A 26285-nucleotide genomic window follows, 5' to 3' on the forward strand; every position below is an offset into this window, starting at 1 on the left:
CGGGCATGGATACTTCTGAGGTTATCTATGCAAATTTTTAAATGACGTTCGATGTGTACGGAGTCAATAGAAGACTGTGAACACTTGTTTTTCCATTGTCTTCGGTTTCTAAACATAAGGGAAATGTTCGAAACAGCAATAGGTGGTGGAGAAGTGGAAAGCTGTTCGCGAAGCGGCTTTTCCATCATGACAATACTAAGCCGGCTACAGCAGAAGAACTTAAAGATTCTTTTTTAAGTTCAATGTTTGATCATACAAATCAAACAAAGTATCTAGCAGTTCCTAAATTTTGTAGGGTTAAGGTTATATCCCTACATATATATGATATCTACCTGGAATTATGATTTTATTCAGTTTCTGAAAATCTATAACCATTCTTTTCCTTGGCTTTCCTTCCTCATCTGTTCCTTTTATTGATACAACACAAGGTCTATTTTTTTATTGTTTTTAATGGTTTTTCTAATGGAATTCTTCTTGCTTATCGGTAGCCACTTTTTACATAGCAACTTGTGGTACCGGAGTCTAAAAGTACTTATATAAACGGACATACCAACTGGTGCTCTGCACTATAAGGTGGGTAGGCCGTGTCGTCTTATTAAAAAATGCTTCTCTTGTGAATATTCGCTCTGGGTTTCGTTGTATAATGATTTAATGTCTTCTGTTTCTTCATTGTTTTCGATTTGGTCGCTGAGTTTTTGGCTGTACATTCATTCCGCTATTATTACCTCTTTCACTTTTGTAGCCGAATGCTTTTCCCACTCGTCGAAATGGGTTAAGATGAGGTTGCTGATATTTATGGTTGTAGTTTTGTCGCGTTGGTCGCTTGAATTTTACTGAGGAATCTACATCCATAGGCTCGACTCGTTGTTGATTGTTTCTGTATGTGTTTTGTTAATTAGAGCTGTGTGGTAAGTGATGATTCATTATCGATATGTACTCGAAGTTTTGGTAGCATGTGTCATGTTGCATAGTTCTGGCGGTACTGTACGCTTCCATGAGTGTGGTACAGCCTCGGGAGTAGAGTGCGTTTTTATAGATGTACTTATTTGTCTAGATATGAAGGTGCGGATTCCTTCAGCTGTGTTTCCTGACTGAGGGCTTGCATCTCATACTCGTTTTTATGCGTAATCTCGAGTTTAGATAGTACAACGTTTAATGCTTGATTGAGGTTGTCATGGTATACATGCAGTGGTAGATCTCGCTGCTGGATCATCATCATATCTTCTTCCAGTATATATATTCGCCGCTTGTCTGCTTATGAGTCATCCAGTCTGACAATTAAAAATGAAATACAGTCGTGGTTATAAAGAAGTAATGACGGAAAAATTATCAATTTTGCTAGATAGGTACAAAATTTCTGATAGAAATGCTGTGCGAATAATTTTCGCAACAGCTGAAAGTCTGGGCTGTAATGTCGAGGAATTTGAACTTGGTAGAAGTGCTTTAAGAAAACGCAGAATATCCTTTCGAAGTCAACGGGCCCAGAAAATCTAGGCGAGGTTTAAAAACTTAGACTTAGAGGGTATTGTTGTTCATTGGGATGGAAAACTTTTATCAAACCTTCTTCAGAAAGAATGTGCTGAACGGTTGGCAGTCTTGGTAAGCAAAGGAGACTATGAACAACTACTGGGGGTCCCAGAATTAGAAAATTCCACAAGCGCCAGTCAGGCAGAAGCTGTTAGCGGTAGTCTAAAAGAATGGGATATTGGCGATAAAATTGTTGGTATGTGTTTTGATACGACGGCTTCCAACACAGGACGAATGAAAGCCGCATGCACCTTGTTAGAAAAACAGCTAGGTAAAAGTTTGTTGTAATTAGCCTGCCACCATCACATTTTAGAAGTCGTTTTACGGTCAGTATTTGAGTACAAAATGGGATCAACGACTGCTCCCCAAACTGACATATGTACATATTTAGAAGACTTCAAATACATTGGCCTAACATAGATCAGTCTAAATACATTGAAGGGGTACAGGATGATTCGGTAAAGAAGTCAGTGAAAGAGTTCGAAAAAGAGATTTCGGAATTTCTTCTCTTTCAGTAAACTGAAAAACAGCCGAGGGATGATTACTTAGAACTTATTAAGTTATGTTTAATATTTTTAGGAAAAGTCCCTTCTCACGATGTTTCGTTTAACACTCCTGGTGCTTATCATTACGCCCGTTGGATGGCAAAAGCCATTTACTCTCTGAAAATGTTCATTTTTAGAGAACAGTTTTCTATGTCCGAAGAGGAGTTCAGTTCACTAAAAGCTATTTGTTTATTTATTGTTAATTTGTATGTGAAGATGTGGTGTCAAGCTTCAAACGCAATAAGTGCACCTAGTAATGATTTACAATTTGTTCAGAATGTAATTAAGTACAGACGTATTGATCAAGGTGTATCAGAAAAGGTAATGGGAAAATATTTACTTCACCTGTGGTATCTGAACCCGGAACTGATTTGCCTTAGCTTATTTGACAAAAATGTTTCAAATGAAATAAAAAGAAAAATAGCAAAAAAGAGAGAGAACGGTCTTCAAGGATAATGAGGGTGCAAGTTTCTGAAAATGAAGCTGTAAACCTATTTAAAAATATTTCGCTTCAGAACTTTGTTTCGGATCAAAGCCTGGCCTTTTTCTAATATTTCAAAGTCAAAACTGATTTTTTGACAGAGAACCCCAAGAAATGGTCCGAAAATAAAGACTTTTTGAAACTTCAAAGTTTTGTTAGGAGTATGAAGGTAGTAAACGACACGGCAGAGAGAGGGGTTAAGTTAATTCAAGACTTCAATAGTATTCTTACATAAGATGAGGAGCAAAAACAATTCCTGCTTCAGGTGGTAGCGGATTGTCGTCGGCTTTACCCTGATACTTCCAAAAGTACCCTTTCTCTACCCTTATCTGATGAATGATATTGGAAATAATAATATATAAATAAATTGATAATTTTTTTATAATTTTTGTTTTTAGTATGAATTTTCTATTCTATATGTTTATTTTTTAAATAGATTTGTTCCCATCGTCTTATCTTTTCGTTAAATATTGTACCAATTAATGTACGAAAACTGAAAATACAATATATAACTAAAAGATTTTACTAATTTCTAGCTTTTTCTATTATAATAAAATAAAGGATCTCAGTGTATGCATTGTTTATGGTTAAGGTAAGGATAGTTTCAAAAATCGGGGAGAACCTCGAGTGTTACTGCGAAGAACTATACTAAGGCATTTGACACGAACTTGGTCCATTAAATGTTAAATATCTTCCAAATCATGCATTTCTAAAGAAAATGTATTATAATAGACTTTAATTTCAACAGAATTACCTTTCATTTGATAATAAATTTATTGTAACAGGTGGAATCAGTCATAAGTTAAAGTCGAAAAATAACGCTTTTTCGCGAAAAATGGCAATTTCATCAAACTTTAAGGCCTTTTCGGCACGGGAAGGCAAAATCCGATTGAGCTGAAACTGTCACAATTGTATTTTTACACCAAATGGCACATTTCTGGATGTGAGCACTTCCAAAAATTGAAAATTTATTTTGAAAAACCACCCTACTGCTCATGCTTTATGCGCAGAGTTTGTAATGTAGGCATAAACTTACACGAAATCGGAACCTAACAATGCCAACAAAATGCTGTTAGCTGAAAAGTTTTAAAGGATTATAGTTAAACTATAAATCAAGATACAAAACTGCGGCATGTGCACTATAAAATGTGTTTGAAAAGTCAGTGGACTCCGACCCCTAAAAAGTTTATTGTACATATCTCACAAACCAAATAATATTCGGCTGAATGGAGTAATATATGTATATGTATGTTTGTATTTATCTATATATGTATATAAAATTAAGTGGCAAAACTTCCTGTTCGCATACTCCTCCTAGACGGCTTGCCCGATTTCAATGAAATTTTCAGGGGTGATTGGGGTCTGTTTGGAGGGTGCACATAAGAAATTTAATGTGTGTATCATTGCACGTTTTGCACAAAAAAAATGATACATCCCGCCTATACAAATTCTCATGAAATAATGGTTTGCCGCAAGATTGGCAGTCCTGTCAAATGCCTTTTACTAATAAACAGAAACAACTGGCGGATGTTTACAATTAATAAAAAACATTAACGTCGCATGTTGATCGTTTTTACCTGTCATTCGTTCTTTCTATGGATGACTGTCAAGCTAACAAGACATACAGAACGTAAGTGTTCCGAATGCACTGAGTGTATCAAAAAAAATGTTTCAACATAGTGTATATTTATCTCAGATTTCAACGTGATTAACATTCTGCGTACAACACAAAGCAAGTGAGTATTGTTGCTTGAAAATGCGCGGTGTGTGTAAAAAAAAGTGTTTCAACATTGTGTGTTTTTTCCAGATTTAATTCCATCGATTTGCTACATTTATTCGAACCGATTTTGTGTTTTTCTGCTGACCGTGCAACACATACAAAGCAAGTGAGTATTGTTATTGTTTCGTAAGTGCTTCCATGCGGTTCGCAAATACACTGTTGGTGGGTCTTATTGCATATGTGTGTGTGGGTAAAATACATAGTTTAAGATGTAGTTTTAGGTTAATTTTTCCATTTTTATTTATGTACTTCAAATATGCATACTCTAGCACGACCACCGGGGACAACACTAACTACCTTTTTCGAGTTGTGTGAAAACGATGAATTTGCAAGAACATTGCTATATTCCGAAATACCACAATATTTCACTTGGAATCCATCATCGAAAACATTTCAACGACGAAAGCAAGGGGAGCGTGTTGACGGTTATCCAAATGTACGTAAAACCGATGCCTTAAGACGTATTTACACCACCCATCCGAACAGCGCCGAATGTTTTTATTTGCGTCTGCTATTAGTCAAGGTGCGCGGACCAAGATCATTTGATGATTTGAAACCGTTGACGGTCAGTTGTGTGCGACGTATCGTGAAGCATGTCAGCGATTGCATTTGTTAAAAGATGATATGCATTGGGACACCGCACTTCATGACGCATCACTCACATCTCATCCAAAACAAATACGCGTACTATTCGCCATAATAATATCTACATTCCTTCCGTCAAATCCGCAATAACTGTGGAATAAGTACAAAGAGTGCATGACCGAGGACTTATTAATTTTGGCGCGTAATCGAGCATCGGACGCAGACTTGCTATATACATTACAAATGTATAATTCTGCTTTGATATTGGTTGAAGATCTGTGCCTTACAATTGCGAATCATTGACCATGAGCTTCAACGTGAACAACAATACGATTGCAATGAATTGCGTGCTTTCATACAAGCTAACATTACCAAATTGAATATTCAGCAGAAAAATGCTTATGATAAGATTATACGAGCGGTTGACAATAACGCCGGTGGATTCTACTTTCTTGATGCGCCCGGTGGTACAGGGAAAACGTTTCTGATCTCTTTGATTCTTGCTACTATACGGTCACAGCAGAAAATTGCGCTGGCAATTGCTTCGTCAGGCATCGCTGCTACTCTACTTGAGGGCGGCCGAACAGCACATTCTGCGTTGAAATTACCGTTGAACATCCAAGTCGTTGAAACACCAACGTGCAACATATCGAGGAATTCAAAAATGGCAAAAGTTTTGCGAGGAGCTGGAATAGTTCAGTCATTCCTCGATCAACTCCTGCCGATGAAATAAATGTATGTTTAAAATCGTCAGTTTTGTGGAGACATGTTCAAAGGCTGACTCTTACCATCAACATGCGAGTCCAATTGCAAAATGATCGATCCGCAGCGGCGTTTTCGAAGCAGATGTTGGACATTGGCGAAGGCAAAATACCAATCGATGATACCGGTTTGATCACATTGCCGAACAACTTTTGTACACTTTTACAATCGAAAGAAGAATTGATTGAATGTATTTCCGAATATTGTTCAACACTATCAACGCAACGATTATTTAAGTGAATGCGCAATATTGGCAACGAAAAATGTACACGTCAACGAAATCAATTTTGCCATTCAAGAAAACCTGCCAGGAGAAGCTACAACATATATGTACATCGATTGATAGCGTTTTAAATCAAGATGAAGTAGTCAATTATCAAACTGAATTCTTGAGTTCTTTGGATCACCCCGGTCTGCCACCGCATCGTTTGGTCCTGAAAGTCGGTTCACCCATTATACTTCTACGAAATCTGAAGCCACCGACTTTGTGTAATGGCACAAGACTTTAAGTCAAAAAATTGTGGCCAAATTTGATTGAAGCAACAATACTAAATGGCAAGACAGCAGTTGAAGTTGTACTCTTACCACGCATTCCCATGATTCCAACGGACATGCCGTTTGAATTTAAGCGCTTGCAGTTCCCAGTACGTCTTGCCTTTGCGATGACCATCAACAAATCGCAAGGGCAAACGTTTAAAGTGTGCGGCGTTAATTTGGAAGAACCGTACTTCTCCCACGGCCAATTGTTCGTCGCATGCTCGAGAGTGGGAACACCAAGGTGCTTATTCATTTACGCGCCAGGTGGAAAGACCAAAAATGTTGTATACCAATATAAATGTTTTATAAATAAGTAACAATTTTAAAACAATAAATAAAACACAAAGTAAAAACCCTTAAGAGTTTTAATCGATTTAGGTGTAGCGAAACGCACAGGGTAACAGTTATATACGTATAAAGTGCTTGAAAATAAGATCACAAAGTTAGCTGAGCAAATTTAAAAATTAATGCGATCAGCCCTCATAAAGAATGTGTTTCGCGCGCTTCGCGAAACACATTCTTAAATATAATCAGCCTACTGAGTGTACTATTCGCAACACCATCATCTATCGTGAGACCGAGCAATCGTTATAGGATAATATTCGACCGAATCGCTCATGTCCAGCACGCAGTAAAGAAAATATAGTGGAGCTTAGAGTGTACACGAAGGCCGTGGAAAGTCGATTCGGCGCAGTTAGCAGCAACTCGGACTGACGTATGGAAAAGTTCCAAGAAGATCCGACATTTTCGAGCCAAATTTTTTCAGCAACGAATCCCATTTCTGACACAATGGGTATTTAAGCAATCCGAATTGTCGAATTTGGCAGGGAGGACAACCCCGTCAATCTCGACATGATAATTGACTGAAGCTCGTGATCTCGGCGACATTTGACTTCAGCAAGACGACGATACTTCCCAAACATCGCATCAATCAATGTATTCATGTTTTGAGCCGGTCGATTGGCCACCAAAGGTCATGTGAAATCACACCGTTAGATCTTTTCCTCTCGGGATATGTGAAGTCTATGTGGACAATCCCGCTTCGATTCAGGCCTTGGAGCAGAACAAAGCCCGTATCATTCACCAGTTAGCAGTCAATATACTCTAACGACCATCTGAGATGTAGCCCCGGGCAACATAACAATGTTCTTTCGAATGATAATAAGCATTCGCCATTAGATTTGAAGTTTCTGTTTTTTTCGTCAACAAAGTAGGAAGTCTCGAAATAGACCACACTTTGCAGCTTTTCTCAGACCCCTATATTTCCTTTTTAATGTGTTTAAATAGCACTAAAAACTCGAGCGTATGTTAAAAATTTAAGGCATTTTTCCGAAGTACATTTTATGTAGGGATTCCATTTTATTTGTCGATAAAAAGAAACACCTTTTAGTTTATTTCACAAAATCGTATTAAGTTTACGTTTTACAACTTCTTTTGCACAAACTTAGATTTTATTTTAAATACATTCAGTTTATTTCTCAAATTGGTTTTACTTTAAGTTTCACAATTTCTTTTATACAACCTTAGGTTTTATATGAATTAAGCGGGAGGAAACGTCTTTACTTGTCGGCTGTTAGTATTGAAGTGTCACACTGATTTTTGGTTTACTACTTTTTAACGTTTACTTTTTAACGTTTAAAGTCCGTTGATTCAGTGTGTATGTTAAGGGTTGTATGCGTGCGCAAGTCAGGTCAGGTCAGATCAGGGTTGCAATCCTATATTCGGTCTTCCTTACTTATTCATTCGGCCAGAACGAAGGTTTCCATCTCTTCATGAATTCGGCGATGTTGGTCATGTAACCAGGACCCTCATCCTCGCCGACCTTCTCGACCTCATACCTATCGCGTCCTCACACCTTCGAAATCTTATATGGACCAAAATATTTAGACCTTAACCTAAGCCCGCCCCCATGTTGAGTCCGCTTAATGGCGACTAATTCGTCCAGTCTGTACTTTTGTTGATTCTTTCCTCTTTCTGTCAAAATTTGGTATGTTTTCCTTTTGTATCAATGCAATATTTTGTTTTGCCTGATCCCTTGTCGCTTGTCGGTCTGAATCTAATTCATTCTCCATCACCGATGGAACTACTATAAGCTCTCTTATTGGATCCTTGTGAAATATCCCATGCTAGTCAATTTTTACATTAAGTAAAAATTAGTCAAACGAATATATTTTGAGCTGCACCGAAATGTGTACTCTTTATTTATATTCTTAAGACTAACTTATTACATGGATCTTACTTCTATTTATACTAACTAGTATGTTTACTTATTACTAGTTGATAGTTTGTTAAGATACAGATTATATTATTTGTTTAGGTTGGTTTACATATATATTGTTTGCTTAGATACATTTGCTTTGTTTTAAGCTAAGGTTGTTGTGGTATTCAAACTCAATGTTGTTTTGATACTTGTTTATTTAGGATTGTTTGTTGTGGTGAGAGTGCATTTCAATTGTTCGAACTCAAGGTTGTTTTGATGCATTCTGTTTACTGAAACAAAAGGTTTTTTTAATGTTTGTTACTATTATAAGGAATACGTTCCTTAATACTCCCCTTTGTTAAAATGAAATGTCCTCATTTCAAAACATCTAGGCTTGGAGTCGGCTTATAATAATTAATTATTTTATGTGTTTGCTTAATTTTTTGTGTTTACCTTTTTATATTATATTACGAGTTGATAGTAAATAATTATTTTTGCATGCTTCTTATGATGCTTTCTTTTCTCTTATAATTTAGTTTTTAATTAGCTGTAACTTTCTAGAATTCAACAATAATTTTCCTCTTTTGGCTTGCCTTGTTTTCGGTGCCGTTTTTTGAATTATTGGCTGTGTTTGTGGAAATTTTCACTTTTCGTATGTGTTTGATTAATTTTTTATGTTTATAATTAATACCTTTCTATATTACATACTTAATTATTTTTTCGTGTTTCAAATGATGTCTTCTTTTAGTTCGTTTTGAATTAGCGTTAATTTTCTAGAATTCAAGAATAATTTTCCTTTTTGGCTTGTCTTCTTTTCGGTGCCTTTTTTTGGGTTATTGGTGTTGCTTGTGGAAATTATCACTTTTCGATCGAGGATAAATTTGTATAAATTCCTCTTGTTGCTTGTTTATAATTACCATCAATGCAGTTACTTGTGCTTGGAGTTGGGCCATCTTTGCTTCTTTCTAACTGATAATTAACTGTTCAATGTGTCAGAATTTTTCAGGACTCAACGTTGTCCGCTTTTTCAGGGTCTATTGCGAATCTTAGTGAAAGTATTATCCATTATTTCAGGACCTATACTTTTTTACCTTGTTCCACTTTTTCAGGAATTGTCGCTGTCCGCTGTTCCAGGATCTGTTGTGAATCTTGCTGAATTCGCCGCTGTCCGTTTTTTCGGGATCTGCTTTTGATTCATTCTGGAAGTATTGTCCGCCGTTACAGGACTTTTACTTATATCCACTGCCATTTGTTTCTGCACTTTTTGCAGGCATTTAGTGCTGGAAGTTCTACTTTCGGTCAATTTTTTGATTTAATTCTTTCGGAATAAAATCTGGCTTTTTGGATAGCAAATAAATTTGCAATCCCGGTTGAGCCCTCAGTTAATTTTTACATTAAATAAAAATTAGTCAAAAGAATACATTTTGAGCTGCACCGAAATGTGTACTCTTTATTTATATTCTTAAGACTAACTTATTACATGGATCTTACTTCTATTTATACTAACTAGTATGTTTACTTATTACTAGTTGATAGTTTGTTAAGATACAGATTATATTATTTGTTTAGGTTTGTTAACATATATATTGTTTGCTTAGATACATTTGCTTTGTTTTAAGATAAGATTGTTGTGGTATTCAAACTCAATGTTGTTTTGATACTTGTTTGTTTATAATTGTTTGATGTAGTGACAGTGCATTTCGATTGTTTGAACTCAAGGTTGTTTAGATGCATTCTGTTTACTGAAACAAAAGGTTATTTTAATGTTTGTTTCTATTATAAGGAATGCGTTCCTTAACTTGCTTCAAGTAGAAATCCTCGTATTCAGTTGTTTCCAAGACTTTGCACACTGGCCGAATCCATTCATCCTGTTGCTGAGCCTGCCTTAGCTTATGCAGCAAAGAATCTTCCAATATAAGACACGCTATTCTGCTTAACGCTTCAACGTGACGCTCCTCGAGCCATTTCGGTGTTCTATTTGATAGTCAAAGTCTTGTATAGTAACGCCCACTGAGATACTCTTAGTGGAATATTCTTCTTTTTCATGGTCATTGCGAACGCGTTGCACTCAGTAACGATTCTGAAACATATCTCTCCACTTCTTAAGTGCTTTAACAATCGCTAACACCTCTAGCTCATACGAATGGTACCTCTCTTCTGCTGGCTTTATTGCACCGCACTCTATAATATACCCCAGAAAATCAAAAGTCGTCTTCAGGATTTGGCATTTCTCCCACTTAATCCTTTTGTTATAACATGCCGCCCTGTTCAACATAGCTTTCAACTTATGTACACCCTCGTCATAACTAGTAGAAGGAATTATAGAAACCGGGGAATCATGCTGCTTACTGTGCGAGTAACTACAAACAATGGCTTCTCTTGCCTTTTCTTGTTCTCCCTCAAGATGCGACAAATCTACCTGTAAAGTTTTCGCCGAAATTACTTCTGCGAACATATACAGATCTTCAAACTTATTAAGAACTTCTATTTTACCTTCACTTTTCTCTACTATGGGGTTTTTAACCTTCGTTTCTTTCATCCTTGCTCTAAATTCTACCTCGCCTTCTTTTATAACCAAATCGACCTGCTTTAATACACTACTCCCGATTATTGCATCGTAAATAAGGTCACGCTAACGGACAACGTGGAAATTGATATCCACTTTAACTCCATCTACGCTAACTTTAATTATGAAACTGCCAATAGTTGTAAGTATACTATTTCTTATTCCACGAAGATGATTTATATCATTGGATAAATCAATCTTCCCTAACTTCATCAACACATCGTAACGCATGAGGCATAGATAGCAACCAGTGTCTAGCAATGCTGACAACATAAACCCGTTAATAGATAATTCTTTGAAAACTAAGCTGCCAAGGGACGTCATACGCATTATTTCAAATTACCCTTGCACCCTCGCTTTTTACCACCGTTCTCTTCTTTGATCACTCTGCAATACGATGCCCTGGCTGATTACACCCGAAACACTTTGATAGTCGTTGCTGTTTACAGGTATTCGCCAAATGACCCGCTTCTGCACACTTATAAAAACGTTTCCTATTAGGTCCCTGATCTTCAGTAACAGAATTTTCTTCACCCTTGTTTTGAAACATACTCACATTGAGTTGACGCCCCGTGCGAACTTTTTCATAAACAAGGTTCTGAGCCTTTTGCAAACATTGTTTAAGTGTACTCCAACTAGTTATGTCCCGTTGACTGCGAACAAAAATTTTCGCGCCACCCTTCAATAATTGTTTCCCGTATATACGTATAAACTTTTATAAATCCCCCCAACGAACCGCCATGGCAATAGATTAAAAATCATCGAACCACTCCTAGACTGGGTGTAGCCCCGTACCACTAAAAGCTAAAAAGATTCCTCGAGATCGCGTAGAGTGAAGACCGAAGAGCTAGACCCCATCGCCGGCAACAAGTTGTTTTACTAAGCTATTTTGCTGTCTGAGCTATCGTGTTCAGCATCTACAGTCAGTCCAAAATGTTCACAAAGTCTGTCCTGTAATGTGTGTCCTGTAATGTGGCCATTTGTCGACATACCCAGTGCCAACAATTTTTCTATCAATCCGTTCACTGTTGGTTAACAAAAGCAAATGGTATAGAATTTCGAGAACAAATTAGATATTTATTATATAATAAGTAAAAGTAAACCTTAAAATATACTTTGACGAATTTCAACAATTTAAATAATTTTTTTTTTTTATTTGGGTGAAAAACAACAAAAAAGAGTATGTGACAGATATGTCACGTTATGTAACAATGTCTCTGAGCTCATTAAATAATAATATTTGTATTCCGTGAATATTTACATGTTTTTTAAGAAGTGTGAAATTCTTTGAAGCAGTTGTTTTGCTTGTTGTAGCATAAATCCACACCACATTTTTCACATACGTATACCGTTTGTGATACTCCAACACATCCTGGACGCTTGCAACGAATTCGTTTTTCTGCCCAACTTGATCTTGCCTAACTGCCATAGGAGCAACATGTTGGGCTGGGCCCTTATGTTTTTAAGATTGTATCTCCGCTTCAATTCCTCTTCGCTTCATAGGGGACTTTGTACCCAATTTGCACAACACCGTGGCAACTTCTAAACGAAAATCAGCAGATGACAACTGATCGCCCTCTAATTTTTTTCTTTATGAGCTCTTTTGTATAAGAGCCAAGCATTAGACATTGCAAGGTCTAAAAATTGATAAAATAGACGAACTTGCCATCGCTTGCTTCGTAGCAATATCTTATAGCGGCCCATGATGCTGTCAATGAGATCAACCCCACCCATGCGCCGATTATACTCGGCTACAATATAAGGTCTTTTAGTATTTATGTACCTTTTGTTTGCCTTATCATAGCGGCGTACTGTGGACTTCGGTAGCTCACCAGCGAAATTAAAAGCAAGATTACACTTTTGTTGTCTTTCCAGACAACGGTGGCTATATCTATTCCTCGCACATTTCCACCATATTCTACGCTGTGACCACGGCTGTTTTTCGAAATATCCTTATCTGTTGTCAGGTATCCTATTTCATCGTATTGTTCCTAAACTAAGAATTCCTTCTTTGGCCAAGTATTCTATAAGTGACAATGACGTGAAATAGTTGTCGAAATAAAGTTTATAGTTTTGGTTCTTTGGAATATTTCTGGCCAGTCTCATGACAGCATTTGAAGCAGCACCTAAATTTGGTTCTCCGGGTTTCAAAATATTTTCAGTTCCAGATTCCACTTCAAAACTATACGCGAACGCGTTAGTGTCGCAAAGTACAAATATTTTAAATCCCCATTTTCTCGGCTTTTTAGGGTTATATCGTTTTAGGTTATGTCGAGCTTTAGTGGAGCAAATTTGCTCATCTACACATAGCTGACTTTGTAGCGGAATTTTTTTGCAAGTTTCGTTTAGTTTTGCCAATATTGGTCGAATTTTAAAAAGTCTATCAGCTTGGGGGTGATCACGAGAAAGCATCTTAGAATTGTCATTAAAGTGAATACATTGTCTCAATTTTTCAAACTTATTTGCTGCCATTGTTTCCTTTATGAAAGGTGTACCGATTTCGTTATTCCAATGTTTCGTCACTCTCGGGAGGTGCACCAAAGACATCAAGTATGTTATCCCAATAAATTGTTGAACGTCGATTTCGGATACATGGAAACTATTGTTGGGATCCTTTTCCCTTATGTATAGGTTAGTTTGTTGCGCAATATCTTTGATTAATTCAAGAGGAAATATTTTTAGGAAAAACTGTATGGGTGTTTCCAAATCCAAAATATCAGCAGGCAGTTCTTCCTTTCCCGTGAAACGTATTTGATGTTCGTTTAGTTCAATATTCATTTTCTTCCAGACTACATTCATTTTTGGTTTAGGGCGATGTGACGATGCTTTCTGAGTGGCATTTGTAGACATGGCTGATTCCTCTAAGCGAACGTCAATATCTTCCCTTTCGTTTTCCAAAAGAGCGTCATTTTGCTCACGATCGAGTTCAAAGTCTGAACTTATATCGCCCTCAGGATCAAAATCGGGATCTGTAACGCTATTATCGTCAGTTTCGAACCCATCTTCACTACTTTAATAATTCATCAACTCTTCAAGAATTTTATCAGCAGATAAGTTACGAGACGCCATTCTGGTGAAGTATATAAGAAATCAACAAAAACAAATTTTTAGTGACCCTTATTACTCAATGTTACAGAAATGGTACAAACCTAAACTTCACTATATATTGCATTAGTAAACATTTTTCGTATTATCTTATAGAAATTAAAGATAATAGTGAACTTACCCGGACTTTTCCACTAAATATTTTATTAAAACACTGAAAATTTTCTTATTTTTATCTTTTCGGTAATTGCAAGCACGTGCATTCACTAACTTTACCACAGCGAAAAAGAAAGTACCGTTTTATATCCGTAAGTGATGCCAATACATAAAAAACCAGAGAATTTTAAAATTGAAAAATACGGAGTGTGACAGTGCTGCTACATTATACTAAAAAGGGAAAAATTAATTTTCCTATGTTTTGTACCCTCTAAAAGCGTTTGTAACATATCTGTCACATGATGCTATAAAGGGATATAGCAAAATGAATACAGAATTAATTCTTGCAATTTAAATTTAAGACAATTAATTTTCACAATTAATCTTTTTGACAACTTAGTTCAATTTGGTTTAATTATAAGCTCATTTGAATTAACTTACAATGTGATTTCTAATTTTCTTATAGACTATCGAAACAAAAAAATCGTACAATCTTATCGATAACTTTGCGAATAGATTCTAATTAGTTAATGTTTAACACATACCTGTTATACGCTTACTCTCTACGTACATACGATAAACTGCTCCGCTCCGCTTCTCACTCTCGTGTTCTCACCTGCATACACTCTGCATACATCGACTCAATCGCAAACACAGTTTATTTCAACGCTTACGCCAACTGTACCAATGCTGCTTACTCTGCTTACTTTCTGCTGCCGGAAAATCTGTATCGCCAAACACTCGCCTGTCAGTCTATTTCGAAGCTCTCGCCAACTGAAGACAATGCTGCTTGCTTAAACTACTCACTCTCTGCTGTCGCAAAATCTGTACCGCCAAATACTTGCCTCTCAGTCTATTTCGACGCTTTCGCCAACTAAAGACAATCCTGCTTGCTTAAACTGCTCATTCTCTGCTGCCGCAAAATCTGTATCGCCAAACACTTGCCACTCAGTCTATTTCGACGTTCTCGCCACCTGAGGATGCTTAAACTGCTCACTCCCTGCTGCCGTTTATTCCGAATCGCTGCTCACTTTCGACTGCGCTTAACAACGCAGAATCGGCGTCACAACGGCTTGAGTTAACGGTGCTCTTAAGGGTCGGCATCGGTCACACCACGCCAAGTTAAGAGTACCCGACACTGTACCTTTTACAACTTTCTAGAACGTTCTTTATAATAACAACAAGTTTGTTTGTGCATCTTGCTTTTAAGTTAACGGTGCCCTTTATGGTCGACACCGGTCACTTTACGAAAATATCAGAGTACCCGACACTGTACCCTTCTACAAATTCTCCGTACGCTCTTATAAGTTAACGGTGCCCTTAACGGTCGCCACCGGTGACTTTACACAAAGTCCAAATTACCCGGCACTTCTGCCTATTTCTAGAACGTTCTTTTTTTAAAAAAAGACGGTAGAACCAAGTTCGCTCCACGTTCATTCGAACCAAATCTTTACAGTTTACACAAAGTCCAAATCACCCGACAATTCTGCCACACACTATAGCCGAGTTAACAACAGCGCGCCAGTCGTTCTTTCTGCTCGCGGTTTGGTGCCAATTGGAGATTCCATGTGTAGCCAGGTCCTCTTCCACCATGCTTTTCCAACTAAGTGGAGGACTTCTCTCTCCTCTGCTTCCACGGAAGGATCTGCGTAGAATACTTTCAAAGTTGTAGTGTTTTCATCACGCGGACGGCATGACCTAACCGGCGTAGCCGTTGCCTCTTAATTTGAGGAACTATACCGATGTCGTGGTATAACTCGTACAGCTCATCGTTCCATCGAATGTTCACCCTTGCCAATGCGCAAAGGACCAAAAATCTTCTGCAGAGCTTTTCTCTCGAAAACTCGTAACGTCGACTCATCAGATGTTGTCATCGTCACTGCCTCTTCACCATATAGCTGGACGGGAGTAATGAGTGACTTAAAGAGTTTGTTTTTTGTTCGTCGAGTGAGGGCGTTACTTCTCAATTGCCTACTCAGTCCAAAAAATACGTTGTTAAGAGTTATTCTGCCTTAATACTGGTTCCACGATAGACAAAATTTTCTTCGACTTCGAAGTTAAGACTGTGAACAGTGACGTGGGAACCAAGTCGCAAGTGCGATGAAGGTTTGTTTAATCATAGAAGATATAACATCTTGGAGGATGGAGCATGTGTAGAAGTTCAAGCAATTGAGGAAAGTTCTATGAGTGCCAATCACTTGGGAGTGGTCAGAAACGATGTTTTTACATATGGCTCAAGCAGCTCCCGACTTCCTTTCTGAGACCAGTATCTTCTGGGTAGCCAAAGAACATCCGAATAGAAGCATGCAAAAGTGAGAAAACGAATCATCCCTCCAAAATGCATTAAGGATTAGCTCAATTATACTCATACCAATATAAACATATTATTGCATAGGGTTGTGCGTTGGGTTTGGGACCCGCCACGTAAAAAACAGTACCAATGAAAATGACAAAACAGTCTCGGATGAGTGACCCGCCTTTTGATGACGACCATGGCAAACGAATTAAGGACTACGATTTGAAGGAATGTCCTGTCCCTTTATTGGGAAGGTGGCGCTGCCCAGCTGGTTGATGTCCTCGTTAGAGGGAAGGCTGACATCACCGCCGTCCAAGAAATGCGATGGACGGGAACAGGACTGAAACGAGTAGGTTCCTGTGGCATTGTGGCGCAAATTCGGTGTGGGATTCGTGGTGGGAGAGAGACTCCGTCGCCGAGTACTCTCATTCATGCCGGTGGATGAACGTCTAGCCACAATCCGCATCAAAGCGAAGTTCTTCAACATATCGCTGATCTGCGCCCACGCCTCGACGAAAGAGAATGACGATGTGACCAAAGATGCCTTCTATGAGTGCTTGGACCCCACCTATGAGAGGTGGGCAAAGAAGGTAGCTTTGGCACGACGGTCAGTAAATTCTGCCTCCACGACGAAACATCCCCAAATTGATCCAGGTTGATCGACTATGGAGGATGGAGTCATGTGTAGAAGTTCACGCAAATGAGGAAAGTTCTCTGATCACCATTCACTTGGGAGTGGTCAGAAACGATTCTTTTACATATGGCTCAAGCAGCTCACGACTTCCGGTCTTTGACCAAGTATCCTCTGGGTAGTCTAAGAACATCCGTTCGAAGGCGAGCTAAAGTGAGAAGGCGAAACATCCCCTACATAGGGTTGTGCGCTGGGTTTGGGACCCGGTTCGACGTCGAGAAGCTGCAATCACAACAGACAGCAGAACGATTTTCTACTCGACTTGCACTCCTGCTCTCTGAGAGCATTCGTCAACAACTCGGTATATAGGAATTGTGAGACGGCATTTCAAGTTCCATACATATAGCTGCAACCGAAACCATTGGTTATCGGAAAATGTAAAGGTACTGCACGCTAAAATTCCGAATTGTTGGGCACTCTTTCGTCTGACCATATTTATCAAAGAAGCTGATACATGCTCCTTATCAGTTCTTCGCCGCCGTGTTTGAATAGCTCGGCCGGCAATCCATCGGCCACCGCCGCTTTGTTGTTCTTCAGGCCGGATTGATAAGCTTTCTTGTTAATTTATTAGATACTAATTTCCATTAAATGCTTTGATTTTGGCCAAGCATTGTACTTATGATAGCAAGAATATAATATATTTTCATGAATGTCTGTGTTTTCGTATTCGATAGAACTGAAGAAATGATTTTTATTGAAACTACTTGATTTTCTCATCAAAATGGCACATCAAGTGTTAATTGAGCCCGATAGGGCGGCACTCCTACCTACCTACTTGATTTTCTATATAAATAAAAATGAATACCAAAAATGTATGTACGCGCATAACTCAATAACGCCTGGACCAATTTGGCCAATTCTTTTTCTTAAATGTTTGTTGAAGTTCAAGGATGGTTTTTACGGCGAGAAAAATTCGAATAGTTTCCGGAAAATCCCTAAAAACAGCCCTTTTCTTTTCCCCATACAAACGTTACAATAAATATGAATGTTTGTTTGTTGTGGATCGGGAAAGGTTTAGAAACAAAATACCTTATACTTTTCATGAGGAGAAGTCGAAAAATTGGACAATTCCAAAAAGTAACATTTTCCATACACATTTTTTTCAATTTTTGTTTTGTTTTGTTTTTCAATATTTTGATTTGTAAATTATTTGAATCGTTCAATTGCGGTCGCTTACTTTTTTATTCCGGCTATCCAAAGGAAAAATTATTGAAAATTATTCAGTGAAAACCTTATGTACATATGTTTGAGATGATGTGATCAATTACAGATTGAAATTTGTTACGAAGCCACGAAGAGGTGGCGCTAATATTGGTCGGCGTTCTTTTTGCCATCAACGTATGGCAGCCCAAAGAAAGGCAAGAAGTACTCCCAAAATGCGATGACATACGTGCGGAATTATGGATCGCGGTCAATCAGCTAGCGATCGTAACGATATCACAGCACGACTTTTTAAACAATAGCTGCGATGTTTGATGGTCTTTATCTTGAAGCAACCTATGGTATATATGATGCTGTTAGATGCTGAATGTGTTCTGTTGAGTAGCAAAAAAGAGGTTTGCCGCACGCACACATTCTTCTTTGGATGCGGATGGTGATTACACCAGATCAAATTGATGAAATCATTTCAGCGGAAATTCCTGATTCAGAGATAGATCCAGAATTATACGAAGTGGTGAAAACCAATATGATTCATGGACCTTGCGAACCTTACAATCCCACTTTGGTTTGTATGTTTGACAATAAATGCACGAAACACTACTCATGTGCTTTTCTTTCGGAAACGGGAATGGGAAATGATGGATATTAACTGTATCGGCGTCACTCACCAGACGACAATGGCAGAACATATAGCATTTAGAGGCGTGAATATCGACGTTAACAACACATGGGTCGTACCATATTCGCCCCTTTTGTTTAATTCACATTCAAAACTCATGTCAATGTTGAATATTGCAGATTGGTGTAATCGATCAAATACGTTTGCAAGTACGTCACCAAAGAAAGCAACATAGCGGTTATTGGCCTTGAACGATATGAGATCAGCAGTATCAAATGGGTCGATATGTGAACTGCAATAAAGCACTTTGTAGGATATTTACTTTTGCAATTCATGAAAGTTTTCCAACTGTTTTGCGTCTCGCGGTTCAACTTCATTTAAGTCATCGCGTATTGTGAATGGTACAGTGTGTGCAACATTTTGAGAAGCATGCCAGCAGTAGCATTTGCTGGAACATGATAATCACTGGAAACAGACGAAGGACAATGCGATAGGACTTCGCATGCCACTGAAGTTCGCATACTTTTCGCGAAGATCATTTCGACATATCCGCCTTTAAATTCGCGTTAATTATGGGATACGAAAAAATTACATTGCCGATGACATTTTACATTGTATTCGCTAAGAATTGGAAATGGGCAAATTTCGGTTGATTCTTCCAGTGGTTTGATATCAATTTCACCTCCCTTTTATCAATTCACTTCAACGGAAGATGAACTCATCACGAATGTTTATCCGAACATTGGCCAAATTATCGTAACTGCGATAGCTTGAGTGCACGAGCAATTTTAGCTGCCAAAATTACGGATTTAAACTGGAAGATTCAAAGTCAAGTTCCGGGAGGTTTGCGCTCATATAAATCGATCGATCGTCTTGACAAGGAAGACGAAACCGTAAATTATCCAGTGGAATTTCCAAATACAATACCAAGCCTGCCCCAGCATCATTTGCGTCTTAAAGTTGGATCTGTCATTATTATGTTTCACAATCTTCATGCGCCGAAACTGTGTAATGGAACCCGAATGATTAGGACGTAGTTATCGAATACAAGGGACAGCCCTTTCAGTTCAAACGTATTCAATTTCCAGGGAAAATTACCCTTGCGTTGACAATCAACAGGACACAAGGAAATCGGGAAATGCTAAAGTTTTCCCACAGTCAGATATATGTGGTGTGTTGACGAGTTGGAAACCCATCTTCTCTATATATTTACGCATCAGAACAGAAATCAAAAAGTTATGTTTATTAAGTTGCGCTACATAAAAAAAATGTAGAAAAATCGTTAATAAATCATTTTCGACAGAATATAATTTCAACTTTTTTTCATTTCAAAACACATAATTTCACGCAGGGCAACGGCTGCGGGGTCAGCTAGTAATTTAATAATTTTTCATCTTTATACGCTCACAAAAAAAGTACACTTTGCAGTGGAAGAGTTCTATAATGTTAAATTATACAACACATTATTTTGCAATGTTATTTGACTTTGCGTACCGACGATATATACATAAATATTGCAGTCATACCATATCGATACTTTGCAGTAGTACTTTTCGAAGCCAGCAAAACTTTTATATTCAAATAGTGTATTTAATACATTTAATCTAATGCCAAAAAATGTCGAAATCGGATTACAACTTGTGCCAAAAATGGGTTAAATCGGGTCAATACTTCTCATAAATATAAAGTCAATATTTTCGAACTACAGGTTCATTTTATACCGCAACTATCAGGCAATATGTAAGAAATCTTAATAAAAGTATGAAAAAATTAATTAAATCTTGGATTTACTTTTATGTTTAATTTTAATTTTTGTTTAAGAGGCTTTGATCCTTGTGAGTTGCGGGAGTATAAAATGTTCTGTTACACCCTTCCTTAGTTGTTTTCCTTATAAATGTACATATTATGTGTATTTGTCACCTCAATCTACAAGTATAGTGCCTTTCTTTAAGGCTCGAAGAACTACTCATGTTTACTCGTGTGCAAATTGTATCAGGCACCCAAAATCCACCCAGTGTGTAAAATTAAAATACCCGCGTATGGGATGCATACAATTTATTATTAGAACCACGTTACAAATGTTAAGTAAAATAATTATAAAGAGGCCGATGTCAAAAATGAATTGAGTGCGCAAAAGACTTATCGCGCACGAATTTGTGCAGAGCGCGATAATACAGTCCATTTTTGTTAGTTGATGGCATTGTAGAAATACACAAGTAACAAAAGAATCATATGGTCGTCAACAGCTGAGATCACCTGATCGAAATAGTTGATTTTGCGGCACAGAGATTTAAATAAAAGGACTTAAAAATAATAAGGAGTTTGCAGTATAGGCGCGTTACCGATATTTTTTCGGTATTAGGGTCCCTTGGAGGCCTATTTTCACTCATATAATATATACAATACTAAACAAAACAATTTGTATTAATTTAAACAAAAATAGCTATATTCATCAAATATTTTTAATAAAATAGAAAAGATTTACTAATATTTTAATACAATAAATAAAATTTTAATCAAAACTAGGTAAATTTAATCTTTATGAATTTTAATAATCGAAATACATTTGAAAATTTAACAAAAACGTACTTAAAATAATAAATTGGATAGCATAACACGGCAACACACTGGTGCCTTTTCTAAGGCATTTGGCCGTTTTAGTAGTAGAATATTTAGGAAACCCTAACGAACTGCCTGGGCTTTTGCCCTGAGTCTTCCCACATTCTATTGCATTCTTAATGTAATTTCTGTCATTCTATAAGCTTTTGCCTGCGTATGTATGGGTGAAAATTATAGGATTTGTTACTTGTAGGTTTATACAATGGTTGATGGTGCGAGGTGTCATCGTGTGGTGGTATTATGTGTGTATTGTCATCATGTGTGGTATTCTTAGGTGTGGTTTGTAGTATTTAGGGTGTGCCATTTTTTTCAGATAAACTGGTGTGCATATGTTGAGTCATTTAAACAGCTTTGTACATTAAGTTTTTTTTATTAATTAAAGCCTTAAGAGAATATTTTTTATATTTTATATTACTTTCTTTTATAGTCTAATTTAATTTTACTATTTTTGCTTTTAAATTATTTCAAGTAACATACTTACGGAGGATGAAGTCATATGTAGAAGTTCACGCAAGTGAGGAAAGTTCTCTGATCGCCATTCACTTGGGAGTGGCCAGAAACGACTCACTACTTCCGGTCTTTGACCAAGTATCCTCTGGGTAGCCTAAGAACATCCGTTCGAAGGCGAGCTAAAGTGAGAAGGCGAAACATTCCCTACATAGGGTTGTGCGCTGGGTTTGGGACCCGCCACGTAAAAAAACACCCCCAGTGAAGAGCTATAACCAGCCTCGGATAAGAGACCCCCTTTTTGAAGACGAACATGGCAAATGAAATAAGGACTACGAATTGAGGGAATGCACCTGGAATGTCCGGTCCCTTAATTGGGAAGGTGCCGTTGTCCAGCTGGTTGATGTCCTCGTAAAAACAAAGGCTGACATCACCGCCGTCCAAGAAATGCGATGGACGGGACAAGGACAGAGGCGAGTAGATCCTTGTAACATTTACTACAGTGGCCATAAAAAGGAGCGCAAGTTTGGTGTAGGATTCGTGGTGAGAGAGAGACTCCGTCGCCGAGTACTATCATTCACTGCGGTGAATGAACGTCTAGCCACAATCCGCATCAAAGCGAGGTTCTTCAACATATCGCTGATCTGCGCCCACGCCCCGACGGAAGAGAAGGACGATGTGACCAAAGATGCCTTTTATGAGTGCTTGGAGCGCACTTATGAAGGCTGCCCCCGCCACGATGTCAAAATCGTGCTTGGCGACCTTAACGCCAGGGTGGGCAAAGAAGGTGTCTTTGGCACTACGGTCGGTAAATTCGGCCTCCACGACGACATATCCCCTAATGGGTTGAGGCTGATTGACTTCGCCGGGGCCCGAAATATGGTTATCTGTAGTACTAGATTCCAGCATAAGAAGATTCATCAAGCTACCTGGCTGTCTCCGGATCGAAAAACTACCAACCAGATCGATCATGTTGTGATAGACGGAAGACACGTCTCCAGTGTTTTAGATGTGCGTGCGCTCCGAGGTCCTAACATCGACTAGGACCACTATCTTGTTGCATCTAAGATTCGCACCCGCCTCTGTGCAGCAAAAAACGCGCGCCACCAAACACAAGGAAGGTTCGACGTCGAGAAGCTGCAATCACAACAGACAGCCGAACGATTTTCTACTCGGCTTGCACTCCTGCTCTCTGAGAGCATACGTCAACAACTCGGTATAAGGGAACTGTGGGACGGAATTTCAAACTCCTTACGTACAGCTGCAACCAAAACCATTGGTTTTCGGAAAGTGCAAAAGAACAGCTGGTACGACGAGGAGTGCGAGAGTTGAAGAGGGAAGCGAGACGCATTTGTAGACAGAAGAAGAAAGAGGCTGAAATGTGTGAGTATGAAGAGCTTGATAAGCTGGCCGACAGGGGTAATGCTCGAAAATTCGACGAAAAAATGCGGCGGCTTACGGAAGGTTTCAAGACCGGAGCGTACTCTTGTGGAACCCCCAAAGGTGATCTAGTCACTGATGCCCAGAGCATACTTAAATTATGGAGGGAACACTTCTCCAGCCTGCTGAATGGCAGTGAACGCACAACACCAGGAGAAGGAGAACCCGATTCCCCAATCGATGACGATGGAGCAGACGTTCCATTACCCGACCATGAAGAAGTTCGAATAGCAATTGCCCGCCTGAAGAACAACAAAGCGGCAGGGGCCGACGGATTGCCGGCCGATCTATTCAAACACGGCGGCGAAGAACTGATAAAATATTGATATGATTGTAAAATATGGTCGGACGAAAGCATGCCCAACGTTTGGAATTTAAGTGTGCTATGCCCAATCCATAAAAAAGGAGACCCCACATTCTGCGCCAACTACCGTGGGATTAGCCTCCTCAACATTACATATAAGGTTCTATCGAGCGTATTGTGTGAAAGATTAAAGCCCACCGTCAACAAACTGATTGGACATTATCAGTGTGGCTTTAGACCTGGCAAATCAACAACCGATCAGATATTCACCATGCGCCAAATCTTGGAAAAGACCCGTGAAAGGAGAATCGACACACACCACCTCTTCGTCGATTTCAAAGCTGCTTTCGACAGCACGAAAAGGAGCTGCCTTTATGCCGCGATGTCTGAATTTGGTATCCGCGCAAAACTAATACGGCTGTGTAACCTGACGCTGAGTAACACCAAAAGCTCCGCCAGGATCGGGAGGACCTCTCCGAGCCCTTCGATACCAAACGAGGTTTCAGACAAGGCGATTCCCTATAGTGCGAATTTTCAACCTGCTTTTGGGGAAAATAGTTCGAGCCGCAGAACTAAATAGAGAAGGTACCATCTTCTATAATAGTGTACAGCTGCTGGCGTATGCCGATGATATTGATATCATCGGCCTCAACACCCGCGCCGTTAGGTCTGCTTTCTCCAGGCTGGACAAGGAAGCACAGAAAATGGGTCTGGCAGTGAACGAGGGCAAGACGAAATATCTCCTGTCATCAAACAAACAGTCGTCGCACTCGCGACTTGGCACTCACGTCACTGTTGACAGTCATAACTTTGAAGTCGTAGATAATTTCGTCTATCTTGGAACCAGCGTTATCACCACCAACAATGTCAGCCTAGAAATCCAACGCAGGATAACTCTTGCCAACAGGTGCTACTTCGGACTGAGTAGGCAATTGAGAAGCAAAGTCCTCTCTCGACAAACAAAAACCAAACTCTATAAGTCACTCATAATTCCCGTCCTGCTGTATGGTGCAGAGTCTTGGACGATGTCAACAACGGATGAGTCGACGTTGCGAGTTTTCGAGAGAAAAGTTCTGCGAAAGATTTATGGTCCTTTGCGCGTTAGCCACGGCGAATACCGCATTCGATGGAACGATGAGCTGTGCGAGATATACGACGACATCGACATAGTTCAGCGAATTAAAAGACAGCGGCTACGCTGGCTAGGTCATGTTGTCCGGATGAACGAAAACACTCCAGCTCTGAAAGTATTCGACGCAGTACCCGCCGGGGGAAGCAGAGGAAGAGGAAGACCTCCACTCCGTTGGAAGGACCAAGTGGAGAAGGACCTGGCTTCGCTTGGAATATCCAATTGGCGCCACGTAGCGAAAAGAAGAAACGACTGGCGCGCTGTTGTTAACTCGGCTATAATCGCGTAAGCGGTTTCTACGCCAATTAAGAAGAAGAAACGTACTTAAGCAAATAATTAATAAAAAAAGCTTTGTTATTCATATGTATCTAGTATGTCCTACATTCAATCATCAAAATTTATTTAGATAAAAAAGCAGTTTTGAATTTTCAGTCGTTTGCGTTTTCTGCGAAAATCTACCGGTGTAAAGTATATACTTTTAATACCATCAGAAGGAAGAGATTTCTGCAACCATAAAGCCTAATTACCTCTAAAAAATCTGAAATTTTGACTTGAGATTCTTTTTTTATTGAAAATAAAGTTTATTGTTATTATTTTGCACCCAATGTTGTGACAAAAAAATGTTTGTATAAAATAAAAATATCAAAAACTAGGTTATGTTCATTTTTCACATAAACTCTGAGGTTATGTGAGCAAAGTCTGACAAAAGTCAACATAAGTTATAGACCTTTTTTATACCTTCAACGTTGCCATATAACATTTTTCTAATAAAACCGTTTTTAACCCTTATAAACTCAATTACTCCACACACCGTTGGACTGTACTTAGACTCAGAGAATCTGGGTATTTAGATGACTGCGAGACTGAGTACTCTTAAATTCCTTTTTTTAGTTTAAATTCATACAACCCTTTTTTCCTTTCAATTTTGAAAACAAACTTTTCAAAAAACATATAACATTATAAACTATTTAGTTTCCTTAAAGCATGATATACTAAATTTAATATATCCATTGTAATTTGGAGAAGTTAGCTTTTAAAGTTCCTGGCTAAATGAGTAGCGACGTCGCATCACATCTGCATCAATTTATCACACCGAATCGACTATTCACCTCATCATGCGAGAGAACACCACCCATTAACACACATACACGCACATGCACCCAAACGCGATGACTTACTGCAATCTAATTAGAACAAAAGGAATTGAGAAAGCAGCTCGCGCACTTTTCGTTGATACGACGTCGACCAAGCAGCATCGCTTTTCGCAGCCTCGCAGTATCCCGGTTCCCTTCCGTTACCCGCGCTTATATATTTAAAGTTTTAATTTCTTATTAAAGTGATATTGTTAAACATTTTCATCATTATATACATATGTTATATATATTAAACATTTAA

At 38.6% G+C, this 26285-nt stretch overlaps 1 protein-coding gene across 15 annotated transcripts in view; it reads right to left on the bottom strand.

Moving 5' to 3' along the window:
- Window positions 1-1200: 1200 nt before the first annotated feature.
- Window positions 1201-26285, bottom strand: part of LOC126764476 (FERM domain-containing protein 8) — a 459702-nt gene continuing 434617 nt past the window's right edge. For all 15 annotated transcript variants that reach the window (XM_050482181.1, XM_050482183.1, XM_050482172.1 and 12 more), the window contains one exon: window positions 1201-1271. In XM_050482181.1, coding sequence (XP_050338138.1) covers window positions 1216-1271 — 56 coding nt within the window. In that variant the 3' untranslated portion in view covers window positions 1201-1215. The remainder of the gene's footprint in view (window positions 1272-26285) is intronic.

Source organism: Bactrocera neohumeralis, unplaced genomic scaffold (assembly GCF_024586455.1).
Source record: "Bactrocera neohumeralis isolate Rockhampton unplaced genomic scaffold, APGP_CSIRO_Bneo_wtdbg2-racon-allhic-juicebox.fasta_v2 cluster09, whole genome shotgun sequence".
In the NCBI taxonomy this organism is placed as follows: Eukaryota; Metazoa; Arthropoda; class Insecta; order Diptera; family Tephritidae; genus Bactrocera; species Bactrocera neohumeralis.